Source organism: Schistocerca cancellata, chromosome 3 (assembly GCF_023864275.1).
Source record: "Schistocerca cancellata isolate TAMUIC-IGC-003103 chromosome 3, iqSchCanc2.1, whole genome shotgun sequence".
In the NCBI taxonomy this organism is placed as follows: domain Eukaryota; kingdom Metazoa; phylum Arthropoda; class Insecta; order Orthoptera; family Acrididae; genus Schistocerca; species Schistocerca cancellata.
In genome coordinates this window covers 631,567,489-631,591,427 of record NC_064628.1, presented here as the reverse complement: position 1 = coordinate 631,591,427, position 23,939 = coordinate 631,567,489, and the positions used below count along the sequence as shown (strand labels likewise).

At 37.9% G+C, this 23,939-nt stretch overlaps 1 protein-coding gene across 1 annotated transcript in view; it reads left to right on the top strand.

Annotated features, from left to right (window-relative positions):
- The window catches only part of LOC126175561 (serine/threonine-protein kinase PLK4), a 237,778-nt gene that overhangs the window by 200,664 nt on the left and 13,175 nt on the right, over positions 1–23,939 (top strand). The window contains exons 11-14 of the mRNA XM_049922415.1: positions 1,969–2,084; positions 10,977–11,110; positions 14,425–14,577; positions 22,367–22,489. Coding sequence (XP_049778372.1) covers positions 1,969–2,084; positions 10,977–11,110; positions 14,425–14,577; positions 22,367–22,489 — 526 coding nt within the window. The remainder of the gene's footprint in view (positions 1–1,968; positions 2,085–10,976; positions 11,111–14,424; positions 14,578–22,366; positions 22,490–23,939) is intronic.

Sequence of the window (23,939 nt, the reverse complement as noted above, 5' to 3'; positions counted from 1 at the left end):
AATGTAAGAAAAATAGCATAGTCAAGGGAAAACACACTAAACAAGAAGATTACATATTGAATAACCACAGTTACTCCATAGAAGCGATGGAAAAAACAGATGCCTATAAATATCTAGGATACAGACAAAAAATAGGAATAGACAATACAAATATTAAATAAGAACTAAAAGAAAAATATAGACAAAAACTAACAAAAATACTGAAAACAGAATTGACAGCAAGAAACAAGACAAAAGCTATAAATACTTATGCTTTACCAATATTGACCTACTCATTTGGAGTAGTGAAATGGAGTAACACAGACCTAGAAGCACTCAATACACTTACACGTTCACAATGCCACAAATATAGAATACATCACATACATTCAGCAACAGAAAGATTCACATTAAGCAGAAAGGAAGGAGGAAGGGGTTTATCGACATAAAAAACTACATTATGGACAGGTAAACAATTTAAGAAAATTCTTTCTAGAACGAGCAGAAACTAGCAAAATACACAAAGCAATCACTCATATAAATACATCGGCTACACCACTGCAATTTCATAACCACTCCTACAACCCTTTAGATCACATAACATCAACAGATACAAAGAAAGTAAATTGGAAAAAGAAAACACTACATGGCAAGCACCCGTATCATCTTAACACAGCCACACATCGATCAAGACGCATCCAACACATGGCTAACAAAAGGCAATATATACAGTGAGACGGAAGGATTCATGATTGCAATACAGGATCAAACAATAAACACCAGATATTACAGCAAGCATATTATTAAAGATCCCAATACCACAACAGATAAATGCAGACTTTGCAAACAACAAATAGAAACAGTAGATCACATCACAAGTGGATGTACAATACTAGCAAATACAGAATACCCCAGAAGACATGACAATGTAGCAAAAATAATACATCAACAACTTGCCATAAAACATAAACTAATAAAACAACACGTTCCCACATACAAGTATGCACCACAAAATGTACTGGAGAATGATGAATACAAATTATATAGGAACAGAGCCATTATAACAGATAAAACAACACCACATAACAAACCTGACATCATACTCACCAATAAAAAGAAGAAATTAACACAACTAATCCAAATATCCATACCCAATACAACAAATATACAGAAGAAAACAGGAGAAAAAATTGAAAAATACATCCAACTGGCTGAGAAAGTCAATGACATGTGGCATCAGGATAAAGTTGACATTATACCGATTATACTATCAACTACGGGAGTCATACCACACGATATCCACCATTACATCAACGCAATACATCTACATCCAAACGTATATATACAACTACAGAAATCCGTAATTATTGATACGTGTTCAATAACCCGAAAGTTCCTAAATACAATGTGACATATACCGTACAGTTAAAAGGAAGTCACGCTTGATGAAGGTCCGCGTCACTTTCCATTTTTAACCAGACCTAAGGTCTGAGAAAAATAGAATAATACTTATATTCTTCTTGCAACTGGTTGTTGTGGAGTCTAAAGTCAATAAAACAGATACAATAAATTATCTCAGCTTTGTAAGTAATTACGTCTTATTTATAATGAAATAAGGATTTAAGAGAGATTCAAGATTTTCTGGAGGTTAAACTACTCATACGTAAAAATCAACATTGTTTCTGCAGCCACTGAATGTGCGGAATGATACTGTTTCACACCATTGCCTAGTAAATATGTACATTCCAATTATCCAGATATGCAGTTAGATTGTAGAGTTTCTAGCAAACACAAATCTGTATAAAATTTATAATGGTGAGGCAATGTCAGAAGCAAAGATAGTTTCTGGCATACCTCAAGGTAGTGTGATAGGGATTGCTTCAATTCATGGTACATGCAGAGTTTTTTAAAAAGTGTCCATATTCTTTACAGATATTTTAGCCTGTTGCCTCGTATTGCACTTTAGTAGTCTTTGTCACATTTTTTCAGGTTTGTAGAGAAGGCAAAATCTGTAACAACAAAGGTCACATACTTCACTGAAATGGGCAAATGCGAGCTGATGGAGAATGCGCCAGATCCTGACTTCACTGTGTCATTTTATAATGGTATTCCATTTAAGTTTTATTTACTTTTTGCTTTACTATAATTTTTGTTATTGTTTATGCTTTTCGTGTTCTTCTTTTTATTCTTATTATTAATTTATTGTCTTTTGTGTGTTCAAAATGTGTAATTATTGCTTTGTGTGTTCTTTGCAGTCTAATTGTTGTTGTGTTAGTATTATTGTTGACGTAATAGAGCTCTTGTGCCTTTAGAATCTTCTGTATCAATATGAGTAAACAATATCCTTTCGGCTTTTGAGCAGTTTAGTTAAAATTCTGAAGCTTTAGACAGCCCTCACTGCCATTGTCTTCAGGAATTAAAACATTAACAGCAACCAATGGCAAAGTGTCCTCCTTATACATTCAAAACAGCAGAATTCAGAATCTTCCAAAGGTGGGTCTAACTTATACTTGCGTGGTAAGGAGAGTCTAGCACACACCGCAAATCTAGCCTTTCTTGTTACCTCTGGGAGTGTAAGAGCTCAGCTTCTCCTCAAAATTGCTGTTCTCACCAACATATCACAAAACGTTGTTCATTGTTTTTGACTGGTGTTCAAAGACCACCCTCATGCTCTCCTGAATGTCTACACTTAACCACTTTTAAAATTTCTGTGTTGTACTCAAATATCAGCTGCCTCTTTTATAGTTAAATTTCAACAAGTTATTGAATGGACCAAATTCTCATCTTTCCAGTAGCATTTTGTGGCCTTTCTTTACACACTACTCTGCCACAGTCTACCTGTCTGTCTCTCTCTGTTTTGTATGTCACTCAGATTCAGCACGAAGTCTAGAATTTGTGAAACTGGGACTGATTTGTTACACATAAATACATTTGCAAGACTTACTGCACACTGTGTACTATAAGTCCTACATTGTCTTCAACTGACTTCACTGTGTCATTTTATAACAGTGTTCCATGTACTGCCTGTTTCATGTTTCCATGCATGCATAAATGAACTCTGATGCTTCTTGCATGTTGTCAGTACTTGTAATGTCATAAGACAATTGTGGTTGCAGCTATTGACGACTTCAGCTCAACTACCGTGGATTAAAAACAAAGAGGACTTTATTCTGATAGAGTTGTTGAGCTCATGTTAAACTTTTCCTGTAACATTACTTCTTCCCTTACATCATCCTTTTATCTAAAGTTGCATTATGTTATTGAAAACTATTTGGCGTCTTCTACAGTTAGTGCTGATACGGGTTTAAGAACAAAAATAACGTTATTCTCATCTGTATCACAGACCTAAAAACCAAAATAAAATGTGACAAAAATCAAAGTCACATGATAATTTCATTTTAAATGCTGTTGATACAAATTCAGTTGTAGAATTTTTACATATAGCGCATTTCCACAGTGAAAGTGTTAATTTTAGTTAAAGAATTTCTTGTGTTTATTTATTGTATGGTGAATTTAGGGACCAGTGTCAGACGTCAATGAACGCAATACACTTATGACTTACAGGCTGAAAATGAGAGAGAAGCTCACATGGCATGTACAAGGCACTGTTTTGAACCTGTAAGAGGAGACTGTGATAATCATATGGATATACAGTGAAAACCCTCTTTTACACTTTCTATGGCACTTTAAGAAGTTGTGTTAGTTGCAGAAAAATATAAATTAAACTAAACTCCATCCAAACTCGTCGGAATACCCAGGGGTATTGACTGACCAGTGCATCATCCTCAGCCGATAGGCATCACTGGATGAGGGTACGAAGAGTTCTGTGGTCAACACGTCGCTCTCCCATCCATTGTCAGCTATTGTGACTGGAACCTCTGCTTCTCGATAATATAGTTCCTCAATTGGCCTCATGAGGGCTGAGTACCCTGCTTGCCAACTGCGCTCGGCAGGCCCGAACAGTTACCTGTCCAAGTGCTAGCCAAGCCCAACTGTGCTTACCTTTGGTGATCAGGTGGGAACCAGTGTTATCACTGTGGCAAGGCCATTAGTGCAGAAAAATGTAAACGGTGGGAAATTACTTGCTAAACACTTACTTCAAGAAACATCAATGAAAAGCTTTCCTTGGCTCAAAGGTTGATTTTAACACCACATTACTTCATTGGGAGGTGGGGACTCCTATTGGAGGTGATATCCCATTGCCTTTCTCTGATCTTCAAATTGACTTGTTCCAATAGTTATGGGAAAACTCACAGTTTAATGAGGCTTCCGAATCCCGATGCGCCTCAACATTTTTCACATTAACAAACATTGTCAGATATGAAAAAGTGTTAAGTGACAGATAAAAACCCTATGACTGACCTGGGGTGCAATACAAGACCTTTGAATCTGTAGTCTGGCATTTTACCACTCAGCCACCAAGTGTCACAAAACATCACAACCCATTTTATTTACTGTACTGAGTTTTATTTGAAAACCTTGGTCTTAAAAAATTTTGTCATTTCATAATCATGTTGATAACTCCTTCAATACTACCAAAAAGGCGAGAATTGTTTTTGTTTTCATTTCTTCTAGTGAAGCTTTTAATCTGATCTTCTAGTTCATACATACATTTAAAAGTTCTGATGCCTACATCCCCAGCGGACATATACAGGGTGTACGTAAAGTCCAGGGACACTTTCAAATATTTATTGCACAAGAACCAAACATTGTACAGATATCATACATATGTCATTTTGAAGAGAAACCCTGAAAGCTTTTTCATGTACACCGCCACAGCATAGTTTGGTAATTTGCCGATAGCACTAGTCGCAAACATGGCGCGTTCATGTGGGAAGCGAGCTTTCTGTGTGTTGGAGTTCGACAAAAACAAGTGTGCTTCAGCTGTTAAACGGATATTTAGAACCAAGTATAGTAAGAAGCCACCAACAAGGAAGGCCATTTACCACTGACAACAAATTCGTTACATCAGGTTGCATGTGCCCGGCAAAGAGAAGCGGATGTCCCTGCGTGAGTGAAGTGAATGTGGAGCGCATATGAGAGACATTCATAAGGAGTCCAAAGAAATCGGTGCATCATGCATCCCGTGACTTTTTTCTGTGGGGTCACATTAAAGATCTGGTGTTGTACCGCCTCTACCACATGATGTAGCAGAGCTCTGGGAGAGAATACAGGAAGCGACTGCCACAGTTGACGATGCCATGTTGGGATGGGTATGGCAAGAATTCAATTACGGTATTGATGTTTGCTGGGTCACTCATGGTACGCATATTGAATGTTTGTAAAAAAAACTTTCAGAGTTTCTCTTCAAAATGTAATATGTATGACATCTGTACAATGTTTAGTTCTTGTGCAATAAATAATTGGAAGTGTCCCCAGACTTAATATACATCCTGTATTTCTTTATTGTATTCGCTGCTGCATTTACATCCACAATGCAAGACCCGGCACTGTCATCATTATTATGACTATCACTGCTCTCACTTCCTCTGTTGTATTTTCCTGAGTTTGAGAATCCATGATGTCTTTCACAGACACGCAGTCTATGGTGAAAGTATTGTCATCAACATGCAGGAAATATTGCCCTAGATACTCGCAACTGCAACTTTTTCCACAGTGGAGTTGACACTATCACCATTATCATTCCCAGATCTGCTAGAACAACTGTTCCTTCATCTGTTTGGAGAATTCCAGTTTTTGTAAAGTAGTTTGGGATGGTGGACTCCTTCCTCTTCTTCTACATTTTTGCTGTATAATGCAGAACTTTCAGAATTGATACTTTAGAGGAGGCCATGCCTTTTTCAGTCTCCACCAGATATAATGCCTTATCCACAGTGGATTTCATGTTCAATTTTTTGAAAACATGGGTAATACCAACATTCAGCTATACCTTGCAGCTCTCCTGTGCACAGCAGGAATTCCAAATGCAAATTTCATAAATATATCTTTTGACGATTTACAGGGCAACAGTCTACAAATAGGAGAATTTTCTTTTTATAGGCTCCCATGTTTGTATCAAGACTATGCAACTGTATTTTCAAAAAGTTCTGAAGTCATCCATGCTTTGTTTTTGGGAGGCATTGTTTTCACACATTTAAAACTGTTGTAAATAGCAGAAAATGTTGATTGTGTGAATATAAAAGTAGGGTTATACTGTAGTCTCATATTCTGGTAAAAGGCTTCATATTGATGTTGGTTACCTTTTCTTATAGTGTTCCCCAACCCAGCACATAAGCTCCCTTGGAGGTGTTCATACTTATATAATCCAAACTGGTGTGATTCTTGAATTTTACATTACTATACAAGTGTCTTTCCTAAGGGTCATCAGGCATGTGTTCTCTAGTGTTTGGCATATATTTGCACCATGTAGGTGGTGTCATTCCAAACAAAACCTGCTCATCACCACTTACGCGCAACTCCCAGCGTTGACGGAAAGTATCGGTTGGTTCCCTGTTAGAAGCAAAATTATTTTTAAATCAGGCTTTTAGGTGCCCATTCGATAGAGCACTCCCAGTCTAGTGCATTACCCATTTTATCTATATATATTAACTGGAACAGTAAAAGATGAATAATTATCAGTATTTCACCAGCAACGGAGTAGCGTGCTTCTGCATGGTGGTTGCAGTCAGTGTGGGCCAGGGCAGTGCTTTCACTGCTGGAGTACTTCTTATTCCTCATGTTTTACCCCTGTTAATACATATCAGTGAAACAAATATTGCACTAGACTAGTTTGGGACCTCTCTGTTGAATAGCCACATAAAATTCCATTTTAAAACTCATTTTGTTTGTAAAAGGAAACAAACCGGTGCTTTTCATTGCCACCAGCCCGCATGAAAGAAATGATGAGCAGTATTTGTTTAGGCTGACTCCAGTTGCACATTGCAAAAGCAGAATTGCAAATGTCTGCTGAAACACCAAAGAAAATGTGCATGATGATTTTTAGGAAGACACCCTTTAAAATGGTAGCTTATTACTATTCTTATGGTTACCAGTATAAGGAGTGATCCTAATCACATATAATCTTACTTTCTTCCCAAGGAATGTGATATTTAGTTGATTAGCTGCTAGACAGTTATTTAGATTTAAGTGTGTGCATTTCACCTAAATAACTGTTTAGCAGCCAAAGAACTTAGTGTCACATTTGGTGGGAAGAGTGTACAGCACAACTTCCATCCTAAATACCTCAGTGTTGTCCTAAACCATTCCTCAACTTAACAGTGAACACCTTGATTAAGATAGTCACAAATAAAAACAAGAAACAACATCGTTGGAAACTTACTAGGATAGCATGGGAGGATTTAAGCAAAAACATTTTGCACAACAACAACAACAGCTACAGCATATTTGACCCTAGAAATATTGTGATTTTTGTTGGTACAAAAATGCACATGTTAAAAATTTTTATGTACAACTGATGAAACCATGATGATTATAACTGGTACATTAAAAACTGCTCCTTCACCATGATTTCCTGCACTTAGCAATATTCTACTATCTGAGCTAAGATCCGAGCATCCAGGCTCCCAAGAATGGAATAAATTACATTACCCTGATTGACAACAATACCTCCCTTATGGGCATAAACAACCTAACATAGCATCGGTAGAAGTCCCTGGAATCAACTTGGGAAAATATCATAGGGTCAAACTTTGATATTAGTGAAGAATGGAAGAGGACATGGACAAAAAGTATCATCTACATCTACATTTATACTCTGCAAGCCACCTCATGTTGTGTGGTGGAGAGTACTTCGTGTGCCACTATTACTTCCCCTCTTTCGTGTTCCAGTCCCGTACCGTTCATCAGAAGGATGACTGCTGTTAAGTCTTCATATAGGCATGAATCTCTCTGATTTTATCTTCATTGCCTTTTCAAGAGATATAAGTAGGCAGAAGCAATATATTGGTTGACTCTTCTAGGAACATGTGTTCTTGGAATTTTATCAGTAGCCTGCACCATAATGCAGAATGCCTCTCTTGCAGCATCTGCCACTGGAGTTGACTGAGTATGTCCGTGGCACTTGTGCACATACTAAACGAACCTGTAATGAAACACACTGCTCTTTGGATCTTCTCCGTTCCCTCTATCAATCCTATCTGGTACAAATTCCAGACTGATGAGCAATATTCGAGTATTGGTCGAAGCAGTGTTTTATAAGCCACTTCCATTGTTGTTGAACTACATTTCTGGAAGATTCTCCCAGTTAATCTCAGTCTGGCATCTGCCTTACTTCCAGTTAAGTTTATGTGGTCATTCCTCTTCATATTTCTCCATACACTTACTCCTAGATATTTTATGGAAATAACTGCTCCCAGTGATTGCTCTGCAATCATGAAATCATAAAATAAAGGGTTTTTCTGTCTATGTATTAGCATTACATTACTTTTTTATGTTGAGTGTCAGTTGCCACTCCCTGCACCAAATGTCTATCCTCTGCAGATCTTCCTGCATTTCACTGCAATTTTCTACTGTTGTGACTTCTCTGTATGCTACAGTATCATCAACAAAAAGCTTCATGGAACTTCCTGTGTTGTATAATAGGTCAATTATATGAGTTGTTAAAAAGTAATGGTCCTGTGATAATTCCTTGGTGCAGAATAACAGGCTGTGTTCTGTTTGCTAGAAACTTGTCAGTTAAATCACACATTTGGTCAGATATTCCATATGCTCGTGTTTGGTTCACTAAGCAGCATTGCAAAACTGTACCGAACACTTTCTGGAAGTCAAGGAACACGGCATCTCTCTGGGTGCCTGTATCCACCGCTTCCTGGATCTCATGATGAACAGAATGAGCTGGGTTTCACATGATGGTTGTTTTCAGAATCAATGTTGATTCTTACAGAGGAAATTTTTGGCCGTCAGAAATGTCACTTTGCATACATAATATGCGTTCCAAACAGACTGAAGTCAGAGAAATAGTCATATGTTTTGTGCATCTGTTTGATGAGCCTTCTTGAAACAGGAATGACCTGTGCCTTTTTTCAGTCATTAGTAATACTTTGTTCCTCTAGATCCTGTGATACACTGCAGGTGAAAGAGAGGCAGCTTCTTTCACACACTCTGCGTAGAATCAGACTGGTATCCCATTGGGTCCAGTAACCTTTCCTCTTTTGAGCGATTTCATTTGTTTTACTAACCCTTGGTCTCTTATTTCATTATCTGTCATTTTTTTATTCACACGGCAATTTAAAGGAGGAACACCAGTGCAACTTTCCTGTGTGAGACAGTTTTAGAAAAAGACGTTTAGTATTTCTGCCTTTTCTGTGTCATCCTCTGTTTCAACATCACAATGAGCCTAGACAGATGGCTTTGACCCATTTACAGATTTAACAAAAGACCAAAACTTCTTAGGATATTCTGCCAAGCCAGTGGATAGAATTTTAATTTCCAGTGGTGCCTTTTTTTTTGTTTTGTAGCAGCTACCAACATGGTTGTCAAACTACAGTGGTTCTTTTACATCTCTCACAATACTGCTCAGCACATACCTGTCTAAAGTATATTGTATAATGCTCTTGAACTTCGACCATTGATGCTCACCCATTAAGAGAATGCAGATTCCACACAAGAACTTCTGGAAATGAATCGTCTTACGAACATTTAGATAAGACTGAAAGAATAAAAACAGGCTATGTGAAGTGCAACTCCATGAAGTGGGGGGTATATCAGTTTCGGTCGTGCATGACTGTGGGGAATCTGAGCAAATTGTAGACCATGTAGTGCAGGAGTGCCTAGCAAGGAACTATCAAGGACCTATGAGAGGCATGACCAATCAGCCATTTCCGCCATTACCTAGTTAATACTAGGATTGACTGAAAAGTAATGCCTCCACCTTCGTATCTCTTCAATAGTTGGCAGCATTGGTATGTGGCAGGTACTGGCTTGTTCCGTAGCCTCTTCTCTACAGCTCCAGTTGGTGGGAAGCCTTAGCATGAACGGTTGTGTTGTTACAGTGTAAAGTATGGAACCTTGTGCAGGCAGTCGGTCAATGCGATTTAAGCAACGTTCAGTCATTGAATTCCTGATAGCAGAAGATGTCACCCCAAAAGAGATTCATCAGAGAATGAAAGCAGTTTATGGTGATTGTGTTGATGTGAGTACTGTGTGTCGTTGGGTGAGTAAGTTTATAGATGTTGAGGAAGGAACATCTGACCTGCGTGACAAACAAAGAGTTGGACGTCCTGTGACATCAACCACCGATTTTCACAAGCAAAATGTTGACGGATTGATTCAGGACAATCATTGTACCACACAGAGAGAAACTGCAAGCACAATCGGCATTTCACAAGAACATGTGGGTCACTTTATTGCTTTGCTTGGCTATCAGAAGGTTTGTGCACGATGGGTACCCCAGATGCTGACTCCTGAAATCAAAGCGCACAGACTTGAAATTTGCCGGGAACTCCTCTCGCATTACGAGAATGAAGATGGTGCCTTTCTTCTTCAGAAAACTTGTTCATTGTTGGCAGAAATGTATCCAATTGGCTGGTGATTATGTGGAAAAGTGAATATTGGAAATTAGATATCACATTCTAAGGTTTATTTCTGCATTTCATTTATTAAAATATTCCCATCCAAACCCAATTAACAAAGATGGAGGCATTACTTTTCATTCAACCCTCATAGAAAACTGCATAATTTCCAGAAATATAAGTTATATTTTTATGATTTTTCATTCGTATATTTTCAGAATTTTGTGACGATGCCATAAATAAATCACCTACACAGAAAAGAAAAATCCCAGTTAAACTATTATGAAATATGCCTCATTTTGTATATAATGTGATATGGCACAATTTCCAGAAAATGATCTTTATTATTGATGCTAATGCCATTTATTATTAATGTTGTTATTTATATTTCCAGTACTTCACTGCAGTTATTTTCTTTTTTTCTTTATATTTCTTTACATTCTTTATATTTTTAAGTTAATTGTAAATTCATTGTTGTAAATATAAATTTCAATATGATTGTATCTTGGTCTTTATGTTAACTTGAAGGTGGAAAGATAAAGAAGAATAGTAAGGAAGTTAAAGTGATGAACTCTGAAGGTGTCCTCACTGTTCTTAACAAAGAAGGCCAGGAAAGTGGACTGAGTCCCGGATCACGTTTGTTGTGGGATCATTATGTCCAGGTACTCTAGTTTGTTCTTACATAGAATTTTGAGCTTTGCCTCTGTTTGTGCATATCACATAGTAGTGACCATGAGAAAGAATTGAGTTCTATATCAAGTCTGGTATAAAAAGGAATTAACTGACTACTTTGGAAATAGTCAAAATATCAAGTTAAGAAATCATCACTTGTCCATAAAATTGAAGGGTCTGGAGAAGAAAGTTATAAACCGCAAGAGTATATTTTGAGTTATTGCATGTTGTGTGTCTGGATAAATTCAAAGACAATAACACAAATACTATAAGATGAAACAAGTTACATAGTAGATAGCATTCTCTAGCAGTACATGTGGAACTATTTGTTACCAGTGTGTGGTGAATTTGGAAACATGATAATGTGATCAGACTAACCCATACTAAATTGAAGGTTAGCATCTTCTTCCGCCAGCTGCATCAAAGTAATCAGTTACAAAATTTAATTAATTTTACATGTGTTATAAAATGTTTAATATGCAGATGATGGTCTAATATGATACGGATGTACAAGGATTTTAAAATTAATATGAGGGTGGTTCAAAAAGTAAGGAAACAAAGCCTCTGTGAGAAAAGGTTTGTTTTGGAAATCAAAGAGATACACTAAGTTATTAAGGCCCTGATACATATTACTTTTCCACATAATAACTGTGATTGTCTATGTATTCGTTCCATCAGTAAATCAGTCTGTTGAAACCAGCATAGAAGAAATCAGGGTCCGGGTGTAGGAGACTTTTAATAATAGACACGTTATTGTTGACTTCAGTTCTGAAGTGGTGACCAGGAAGGTGCTTGGTTTATGGTCCAAGCTTTACAGATGGTGATCCAGTACAGTCTACTGGAATTGTTGGACCAAATCATGTGTAACCAAGATTATATGTGGTCGGGTATTGTTATGTAACACTACAATATCTGTTGAAAGCAATGCTGGTCATTTCCTTCAAATTACCTTGTACAACCGTTTCTGCATGGCACTGTAACTAGCAGCATTCAGTGTCACTGTGTTTGAGGAAACCAACCAGCAGTTCATCCACCATGTCCCAAAAGACAGTGCCCATTTCAGGTACAATTGTTTTGAACTGATTAAGGTGGGAAGAGGGGGATCGCATGACATTTAATATTTTCTTTTTTGTTATGTGTCAGATGATGTGCCCATTTTTCATCCCCTGTGACAATACAGTGCAGGAATGGAACACTGTGCACCTTATACCGCATTCAGTGCTAGAAAGGCAACACCATTCACTTGACTTTTTTATCATCTAAGAGTTACCATGGTACACAACAAGAACCCATCTTCTGGCAGTCCATTGCATTGTGCACGATATTCACTATACTGCCACTGCAGATGTTGAGCTTGTGTGCAGGCTGCCTGACACAAATGTGGTCATCGCCTTGAATCAAGCCGTTAACACTGCACGCCTTATGATGTGAGGTAGACATGTTTGTCTGCTGTGACCTTTGCTTGTCTCACATTGGAGTTCTGTGTTTATCTAATTTCAGACAGCAAAACCACACCTGTTTTTGTGACATGACTATGCAAATTTCCACCAGTTGACTGTGAACTACTGCTGGAAACCTTTCCTTTAAATGTAAAATACCGTATTACACTTTGCATTTCAGTCATCAACTGTGTGCCAATGCATCCATCTTGACGCTGTATACAAAAGTACAACAGCACAACTACCTCCATCTATAAGCAGCATTTGAATGTTTTGATTGTCTACTTAGACATGGAATTTAATTTACATGGGGTATTAATACACACGAGAGCTCTTGTTACTTTATTTACTGGATCACCCACTTACACCTATGTGTTCTCAGAACTGTTGACATGTTTTATCATAACATTCCTTTCAGATACTGTGGAATTTGTGCTGAACAAATTAGCTCAATAATTATGTTTATTAGTGTAAGGATAAAAAGGACTGCACTATCCATTTTGGGTGTTATAAAAGTGGTTTCTGTATGGCTGAGACCATTAAATGTTCTGAATCTTATTTTGCCCTATTTACTATTTTGTGTATTTGATATGTTTCTTTTAAATGAAATAGGAGAAATTATTTTGATTTATGCTCTCATTCCCATGGTATCCTTACAAAGTTTGTAATATTCCTCATCAGACTGTGATGGGCATAAATCATTCTTTTATGAAACACATGCACTGATTGTTTACTGATAATATAACTGCGATCTTTAATGCTTTCCTGTGTGCTTAAAATTCTCAGTGCATGAGTGAGGCCACTCAAAATGTTTCAGAACTTTCACTTGCTTCTTTGGTGATTTTGGAACTCTTTTTCACTTCTGTCCCCCCCCCCCCCCCCCCCCCTGCCCCCCCCCCCCCCCTGCTCCCCGAAAACACAGCAGAGCTTACAAAGATTCATTTCATTAGCATTCTAATGCAGTTGAATTTGTGGTGGAGGCATGAAACATTGTATTATTAATCTAGGAACCAAGAACAAGACAATAGTTTCTGAAAAAGCACATTCTCAGTACAGATATAAACATGTAAGTTCTTCACCTATGTTATTAAAAAAACACCTTTGTTCCACCTGCTATCTATGGTGCTTACAAAATTACACCATTTCATTGAAAAAATCTTTTAACATGCACCAAACAAAAATTCATGGCAAACCTTATTTTTCATTCTAAACTGTTTGAATTCCATGGAATTCCTCACTTAATGTTGAAGTATCACAATAGTTAAATAAATGATAAGCAGTTCATCATGAAGCTGATGAATCAGGCTATGAGGTGTGAGACAAATATAGGTTGTTTAAAATCATTTGAGAAAGGTTACAGAGAATTGTCTTTTGTGCACGCAGTTTAGCGAGCCAGCTGACTGCCATGTTAAGTATTACACACTTTTGAGAGGTTTGGCATGCTAGCCAGCCATTTGCAATCTTTGCTAGCCATCAGTCAAATATGCCACCTAGCAAACTTACAGCAAACCTTACTCCATGTTATATGGACCTTATCAAGGTGAGGGGGCTGTAGCCTTCAGCAGCTGCATGCATCTGTAAGCTGCAATGGTTTACCATTGGTTATTGTGATGTTTGTGGAACATGTTACAGAACACTACAAATTTATTTTTTTTACTGGTATGTTCTTGATGAACTTTTAGTGCCCTCTTTTTCTTTGCTCTCAAACATCTTGCTTCTTAAATATGTTATTATTTGATAGATCTGTATATGAAATAAACAATTTTCTGATGTAGTTAATTGTTATCTCTTTCATGTAAACTTAGTTCCTGCATGAATAAAATTATATGTTTTCTTATATACTGAAATGAATTATACATTTTCAGTGCTATGCACACTGCAGGCTGGTGGAGGAAACACTTGAAAAAATCTGCAAGAACTCAAAGCAAAGTTGTTTTCCAGTAACTATTGGACGAAAACCAAATACTGGAGGGGCACGTGCCTTTCAAACTAAGGAAAATGTGGCCCAGTTGCCGATTGTAAGTAGATACCATTGTATGCAGCTTTGATATATTTTTATGTATATTTGACAGTCATCCAAAACTCTAGCATAAAATTTTTATGCTATATGAGAGGCACAGTCATTCAGAATTGCTGCTTATTTCAGTATTCAGCCCATCATAACGTCAGTCTTACAGAACTGTTAACTTGTTTGGTAGACTAAAAAGGAGAACAAAATAATAAGTCATTTCATAGTCAAGACCTTCAGAAGTTTGTTAGTGTTAGGAATGATCTCAGGGAAATTAAAATATTTTACTTTGTTTGTCTCAGTGTATATTCGCTCTAATAAATAATACTGGATTTGTGAACAAGAACAAAGTTTACACATCCAGGGAAATTCAGGAAAAACCTGGAAATTTTTTTTTATTCCAGGAATTTTTCATTGTTTTAGTTTTGAACTAAATTTTTGCAATTTTGACCAGTAAGAACTGATACTCTAAAAGCGAATTTTACTTTAGCCACATACTGCAGCAATAAAAAATAAACGAGAGAATAGTACTAATAGGAAACTTATGTTACTAGAAAATGCGCATGTTGTAACAACAAAACACAGTGCAGCCACAAGTGTCTGCTGACAGCAAAATGTTTCAAGGGCTTAGGACAAAGACTATACGTATGCAATACTTCATAACAACAAACTGCTTTTGGTGAGCATGGCATCAGAACTGTTTAAATTAGGTTCATTTGAGCAGTTGCCAGCGGTCTTATGTGTATGCACAGAGCTGAAGTCGCATATGAGCAGCACCTTCTCCCCTTCTCCCTACTTGAAGTGTGGCTGTTAGAAGTGGAAGCAGTAGCTGCAAGCAGCCAGATTTTTTCGGGCCTGCCCAAATGCCAGATTCGCACATGCACAGAGCAGTCAGAGCTGTAGTGGGGAGGTACAGAAGACTGAAATATGCTATTAGTTTCAGTTTTACAATTTTATTATATTTCCACATTACTGGCTATCAAGCATTAATCACTTTGCAGAACAATGAAGTTATTTTTGTTGGTTTGCCAAAGAAATTTGGCTTGTGTTAATCTTTTTTGCAGGGGCTACATGTATATTACCTGTGTGTGAGGGGGGGGGGGGGGTGTCATGCATACGTAAATATCTTTTTTTAATTTTTTTAAGTGTTTCAATCACTACTATTAGCTAGTTTCAACTGTTCGCAGAATTTCAGGTGCGCATTTTAATCTTCAGGCAAGTATGACATCATGCCATAGTAACGAACCAAACACAAGATTATGTAGTAATGTTGCTCCTAGAAAATTGGCTTTCCAAAAACCACACTAAAAAGCTTTAGCAGAATTTTACATGCCTGCCTACCGTGAAAATGTTTTTCGATCACAAGATGTGTTTCAACAGTTGTCAGGCACCTCATCTAGGTTTGATGTTATATCTAAATTTGTACTGTTTACCTCTTAAATTTACAAAACCTCATTTGTCAGTGAGCTATAGCACTCTTGTGTTTTATCATCATAACTCCCTACAAGGTTTACATGCACAAAAAAGACCAATATTTGTAACTGGGAAATCTGGGAATATTTTTTCTTGTCTGCATATACACCCTGAAGAAAACAGTTTTATAGAAGAATATGTTATGCACAGTTTCATTATACTATGGCTCTGCACAGGCATGGTGTTTTTTCAGTAAACATATATAGAGTAACTAACTGCACTTTGTGTATTTTAATTTACTGTTTGGTGAATAAGCTCTCATTGTGCTGGCTGTTATGATCCCAATTTTAAAATTGTTTCTTACATTGAGTAGTGTATGTTGTTATTGTTGTAAACATTTCTTCAGCTTCACATTTACTGAATATCATTTACAAAATATAACTAAAACACATCAAGGTCAAATATTTTTAAAAGGGAAACAGAAAAAAAGAGACCAGAGAAATCTCAAGTACTGCATATTTAGTAGTCCGCCCTGCGTATCTTCCTTTCAAGCTTACACTTCGATGTATAGTTGTGTGGGGAGACAGATGTAGAAGTAACTTTTGGGTGTATCCCAGGAAAGTGTGTTGGGTCGATTTCTGTCCATGTTGTTTACTAATGATCTTGCAGACAATATTAATAGTAACCTCAGACTTTGTGTAGCTGATGAAGTCATCTATAATGAATTGCAGTCTAAATGAAACTGTACAAATATTCAGTCAGACCTTGATAAGATTTGAAATTGGTGCAGTGATTGGCAGGTTGCTTTAAAGATCAAAAATGCAAAATTGTGCACTTAAAGAAAAAAACCATAGTATGTGGGTGTGACACTTAGAAGGGATGTCAAGTGGAACGAACACGTGGACTCAGTTGTGAGTAAAGCAGGTAGCAGAATTCGATGTATTGGTAGAAGAAATTCATTCTGTCTGTAAAGGAGATTGCTTATAAATCACTCGTGTGATGTGGCCTAGAACATTGCTGAAGTGTGTGGGACACAAACCAAATAGGATTAGCAGGGGACATTGAATGTATATAGAGAAGGGCAGCATGAATGGTCACAGGTTTGTTTGACCCATGGGAGAGAGTGACTGAGATGTTGAAAGAACTGAACTGGCAGGCTCTTGAAGAGACGTAAACTATCCTTAGGAAGTCTGCTGGCCAGGTTTCAAGAACCAGCTTTAAATGATGAATCTAGGAATATACTATCTATCACCCCCTGCACATTGCTCCCATAGGGATCATGAAGATAAGATTAAGTTAATCACAGCTTACTCTTTTTCTCATGCTCTATACGTGAAAGGATTGGGGGAAAGCCCTAATAACTGGTACAGTGGGATGTACCCTCTGCTATACACTTCACAGTGGTTCACAGAGTTTAGATGTAGAGACAGGTGTTGGAGTAGGGTGAGGAAAGGAATGTGGCAGCAGAAGGATGAAAACTGTACTAGTCATGAATGGGGATTGGGATAGGAGCAGGCATGGTTCTCGGTGGATGTGGCAAAATGTGGATTAACATGGGAGATGTTCAGTGTTGGGATGCTGAGAAAACTGTAGAAAACGTCAAGAGAAGTATGGTGAGGGCAGTGAGTGACAATATGGCCTCAAATGGATACTGACAGAAGTGTAAACCAGGAGACTATAGGAAGTATAGTGTGTTTTTAAAGACTTTGGCAAAGTTATAAGAATATTTGGATAATTTTCACAGCTTCGTGGCCATGTGAATGTAGTGGCAGCTTTTTAATGTTCAGCTGATGATAGAGGTCAAAATGAAAAGTACTTCTGTTTATTGTTGTCTGTAGAGTGAGTAATGTATTTGAATGTAGTGCTTTAGCTATGCTATGTTAACAAATTTTTTGTTAATATACACTTTTGAGCAATGAATAAAATGTGTTTGCCATGTTCAGGAGATATTTGTCCTCATACAAGGATGATTCTATAAGTAATGCATCCATATTCTTCCCGATGCAATAGGTGGAGGGTGATGTTAACTTCAAAATATGCCTGATATCAGTCTCATCTCACCTGCTGGAGAGTCAGGATGTGCATTCCCATGAACCCAATTTTGCAGTTACGAGCACAGCCTAGTGGATCGTTCTGTGAAACAACATTACACTATCAGATTTTGTGTTAAATGTGAGAAGTCAGCCACTGAACAGTTTCTATTTATTCAGTAGGTCTTTGGAACTGATTGTTTGTCCAAATCACAATTTCTTTGATGGCTCCAGTCATTCAAGGAGGGTTGAGAGGATATCGCTAACAAAGCTGACCATGAACCTCCATCAACCTTCCAGATCAACGAAAATGTGATGTGTATGCATGATTGTTCGAATTCAGATTGTTGAACCTTCAGTCATTAATGGAAACTTGATAATCATCACAGATACAGCCATTTATCGCATTGAAACTGAATATTAGAATATGCAAAAGGTATGTGCCAAATTGGTCCCAAGTGTTCAATGAACAGATGGACATGTGAATGCCTCAGTAACAAGAACTCTTGAAAATGTGTGAAAATGATCCTAATTTTCTTTATACTCAGTTATGAATCATGAGTAGGTCCCAGAGACGAAAAGACAGAGTTCAGAGTGGCACACACCAGCATCACCGTGGCCCAAGAATGCACACATGAGCAAGTCCTGATCATAGCCATGCTCATTGTCCTCTTTGGTGTCAGAGACATTGTCTACTAAATATTTGTAAGTATGAGGACCATGTTTTGGAAATGACCATAATACTGAAAAGGAGTGTCACACGCCTTCAAGGATGAGGGGTAATTGCCAAGCCCCAGTACCTCCAATGTCACAGAATTTCTGTGCAGGACCCACACCCCATTGCTTTCCCATCTTCCCTATAGTCCTGATCTAACACCCACAGACTCCCCCCCCCCCCCCCCATCCCCATCCTCCTCCCTTAAAAGGAGGCCTGAAACATTGGGACACAACTGAAACAGTCGGGCTCATGTTATGTCATCTCTAAAGGATATTCCAGAGAAGGCTTTCTACGATGCCTTCCAGGCCTGGAAACACCACCTCCAGAAGTGTAATGATATGGAGGGGGCTGTTCTGTAAATTTTTGACTACAAATTTATTCATTAAATGACATTTTATGGATGTGCTCAAATTACTTTTGGAACCCACCTTGTATGATGGTGATGTCATTTGTCACTTTTGTCTCTGTCTTAGTGATAGTTGCAAACATTGTGAGCAAGAGATTGTGGCACATTTATTCATGACATCATGCTAGGATAAGTCAGACCTAAAGTGGAGTGGACCTCAGTTCAAGTAATATTGCCACCACAAGGGCCAACAACATGTGAATAGTACAGATCATCATGCACTAACTTATGTTGTACATTTGGATACACAGAGCATAGTATAGCATTAACTTTGCAGTTTAATACTTTGGGGGGGGGGGGGGGGGGAGTGATTCAGAACCTTCTCTTCATTATTGGCTGCTCTAGATACTGGTGTATCATTTATTTTCCTGTCTACTGCTAAAACATCGCACCTCCATAATGTAGTTGGTTGTTTTCATTCATCTCATTGCTTGTGTTCCAGTCAGAAACTTTCCTTACGTACAAAATAAATCAACTTTTTCTCTGAAGCATTGTTCTTGAGGAAGAGGTCAAGTCTTGGCAGTACAAAATTCAGTGTGCTATGTGTTTAACTATGTTCATTGACAATCCTTTTGTAGATAACTAGTTAATAACTTTCAAGATAAATTCTTTTTCATTTTCATAGAGAATTAACGTGACAAGTGCACCAAGAACATTTAACCCAACATATCTATCGTGAAAGCCTTCATGGCTATATTTTCATTTACTGTTCCCGATGTTAATGTTTCCCAACTAGTCTTGACTGTTATCTTAAGTTTGTTGGCAAAAAAACATGTTTGAGCTTCTTCCGTATGTGGTGGAAGATATAAAGAAAAGTGATTATGATATATTTGTCTGTGACCCACAAGTGGCAGCCTGAGCTGCTTAATCAGCATTGCATTGAGTTGTACAGAGACAAGCAGTAATACCAGGTGCAGTGTTGCTCTTTCTTAATAAGAGCTGTGTCACACTAATGGAGCTCCTGCAATGTCTTTTTGAAATCTAGGGAAATATATACTTTAAACATAGTAGAGGGAAACATTCCACGTGGGAAAAATATATCTAAAATATCTATCTTTGTTTTTAGAAATATATACTTTGGAAGACCATTTCCCATTTTGCTCTTGTAGGAAGCATGTAATCTGTAAATTACGAGGTGTGTTCAAAAAGAAACCGAACTTTTGCTATATCTGCTTTATTGCTTTTTGTACAACATCTTAAGCACTGTCCCCTTCAAAATAGTCCCCTCTACTCGAAATACACCGTTTCCAACGTTTCTTCCAGTTTTGGAACACCTCCTGGAACACATTTTGTGGGATGGCGCGCAGGTTTCTTGTCGAATTGTCCTGTATCTCCTCCATGGTTGGAAACTAAGTCCTTTCAATGTGTTTTCAGTTTGGGATACAGGAAAAAGTCTGCTGGAGCAAGGTCTGGAGAATATGGCAGATGGGGCACAACGGGTATGTGGTGTTTTGCTGGATAGCTGCAGACAAATAGTGATGCGTGAGCTGGCACATTGTCATGATGCAACATCCAACTCTGGTTTTCCCACAATTCTTCCTGTGCACAGCATCCCTCATGTGCACTAGGATTCCCTACCAGACTTCCTGATTTACCATCTGACCACATGGCACAAATTCATGATGGATAATGACTTTGTAGTCAAAAAACACAACCAACATCACCTGGATCTTTGACCGACTCATGCATTCTGTTTTTGGACGAGGTGACCATTTGCCCACCCACTGCGTCGACTCCATCTTCGTTCCAGCGACCTAGTCGCATACCCACACTTCGTCGTCTGTTATGATGTTCTTTGTTCTTAGGAAAGTCGTCATTGTCATTAACAGGAGCAAGTATTTCCTTACACATTTCAACATGGGTTTGTTTCTGATCTTCAGTCAACAAATGTGCTACGAATTTTGCACAGACACAATGCATCTTAAGTTTTTCACTCAAAATTTGATGGCATGATTGTACACTGACGCCCACCTCCTCAGCAACTTCCCGTAAGGTTAAACAACAATTTCTGCAAATCACAGCACGAATGCTATCCACATGACCATCATCTGTTGATGTGGAAGGACGTCTGGACTTGGAATCGTCACAGACCGACATTCTGCCCTGTTGAAAATGTTAAAATCACTCGTAGCACTAAATGTAACTCGTATAGTCCTCCCCGTATACTTGGCTAAGCATTTGAAATGTCTCTGTGAAAGTTTTGCCAAGTTTGTAGCAGAATTTCACACACATACATTGATAGTTCTTCAAGCTCCTTCATTGCATTAATCTAATGAGCAGGTTGTACATGTGCTTACTTCAGCGGCTGTGGTTCGCTTGCTAATTGGCCGAGCGACACGAGGCAAATAGCAGTTTGTTGTCTAAACCTGCCGCTAGGTGAGCTCAGTAGCCGCAGTGCACTCTCTCTGCTGGTTGGTGCACTACTTCAAAAGTTTGGTTTCTATTTAAACACACCTTTTATGTTTCTTGCTTGTATATATGTTATTTGTCACTTACCAAATGAAAAGGTTACTCAAAAATGCAACAAATTTATAATCCAGTACAGTGATGTTTAAGGTTCCCTCCCACTAGCAGCAATCTGCAAATTAAATTGTTCTTAAAAGAGCAAAATGTTCATTAGCATCCAGAGGCTGCTCACATCCAGTGCACAGAATGAGCCTAATCTTGTGTGCCATTGTGCTTCCAACTACAGTTAGATAAGATGAAAAATTCATTATTTGCTACATCTCTAATGCCATTACATGCCCTTTTTTAAAAATGTGCTTAAATTATTGTTGAAAGTTTCATGGTGACCTTCATAGTGCCTTCATCCCATGTTGTTTCTCCCAGTGAAAAACTGATGCGCTGTTATCGGAATAACACCTATAAGTTGCTGAGGGCTGTATATATGGCAGTTTTTTGGGGTCAGGCATTTTCTTGTGGAACAATGAAAGAATTGAGGACCTAACTGAAACTACTTGTTTCCACTGTACACCTATTTACAATTTGCTAATGAGACACCATTCCAATGTGCACTGAGTTGAAGTACAGTTAATGAATGTAGTTATGATTTGTGTATGGCTGGTTTGGTTCATTTTCCACCTACAAAGTTGTAAGATGCACTAGGCAAGTGTTACGCAGTGTGTTGAAAGTTCATCTACACTGAATTTCACTTTTCATTGTGTGTGTCTATTCCATTGGTTTTATACATTTTTTTTAATGTCAAACTAATAATATTTTGATTTGATTTCAGAAACAGTCATTTAGCATGCCAGCATTGGCAGCTGTTACCAAACTTTTTGAAGCCTCATATGCAGATTTAGGACCACTGCATGCAGGAACTGTGGAGATCCCAGGCATCGGTATTGCTTCCTTGGTAAGTAACGCTGCCAGGATAGAATGCAGTGCTTACATTTTTCCTTCTTTGTTTCTAACCAAAAGGACATAGTAATTTGCAAGTAAGTCAATAAAAAATATACTGCACACGAGATAAAATACCGGGTCATGTCTTATCTCCTGTCTGCTTGCTCAGATTTAGGTTATGAGTGGCTGCTGTAAATCAGTAGTGACAAAAACTGGCATGTTTTCTCTGTGACAATTTCCTCAAGACAACAGTTTCAGGTATCACATGACAGTATTAAGTTCTGAGAGTGAGACTGATTTGTTGTCAAAGACTACATTTAAGCACCTTATATAGCTCATTGACATATACTTTTCTCATTTTATAATGAGAAAAAGCTTGACATTTGGTGTGTAATACAACCACTACAAACAGCCATCTTTATTGCTGGCTACATTACCATCATTCTATATGATTCACACAATTTTGATTGTGGTAAACTGATACTGCAATGTTCAGCTTTAGCATGTCAGTGGAGAAGGTGTTACAAATTCATCTAAATAAAAATTCTGTGCATTTTCCACATTTATTTACGTGTATGGGGGCAGTCAAATGAAAACAAGACAGATGGTAAAAAGGAAGTAAACTGTTCATTATTTCGAAAGTAACTGCCATAACTGTTAATACATTTATTCCAATGTGAGAGACAATGGATAATGCCTTCATGGAAAAATGTTTGCAGTTACCTATGGAATCATGATTGTACACTCGTGCACAACTTCATGTGAAGAAAATCGACGACCACAATGTCTTTCTTCAGGGCTCCAAAAATATGGAAATTGCATGGGGTGAGATCTGGACTGTATGGTGGATGTGTTAATGGCTTGGCAGTGGAACTTCTACAGCGTAGTCAAAACAAACTTTGGCAACACATGGACAGGCATTATACTGCAGCATGATGATGCCATTTTGACTATGCTGCAGAAGTTTCATTGGGAAGCCCTTACACTTCCTCCATAAAGACTTGATCTCTCCCCATGCAATTTCCATATTTTTGGAGCACTGAAGAAAGACATTCATGCCGCCAGTTTGGTTTGGATGAAGAGGTGCACGCCTGGGTAGTCACAGTTCCGCAGGAAACTACAACCTTTTTTCCGTGAAGGCATTGACCATCTGGTCTTACAGGGATTAACAGTTGTGGCAATTACTTTTGAAATAATGAACAGTTTACTTACTTTTTAGGATTCTGTACCTTAATCGGTAAAAACGGCACCCTTATAGGATTGCTTTGTTTTTAGGGTTCTGTATCTTAATCGGTAAAAACGACACCCTTATAAGATTGATTTGTTGACTGTCTGTGTGCGACTGTTAAAAATGCTTTTTCTCAGAAACAGATAGATGTATCAAGTTGAAATTTATGTCACATACTGAGGTCTGCAGTCCCTTGGCAGTATGAAACATTGAAACTTCTAAGACAGTGCAGTCA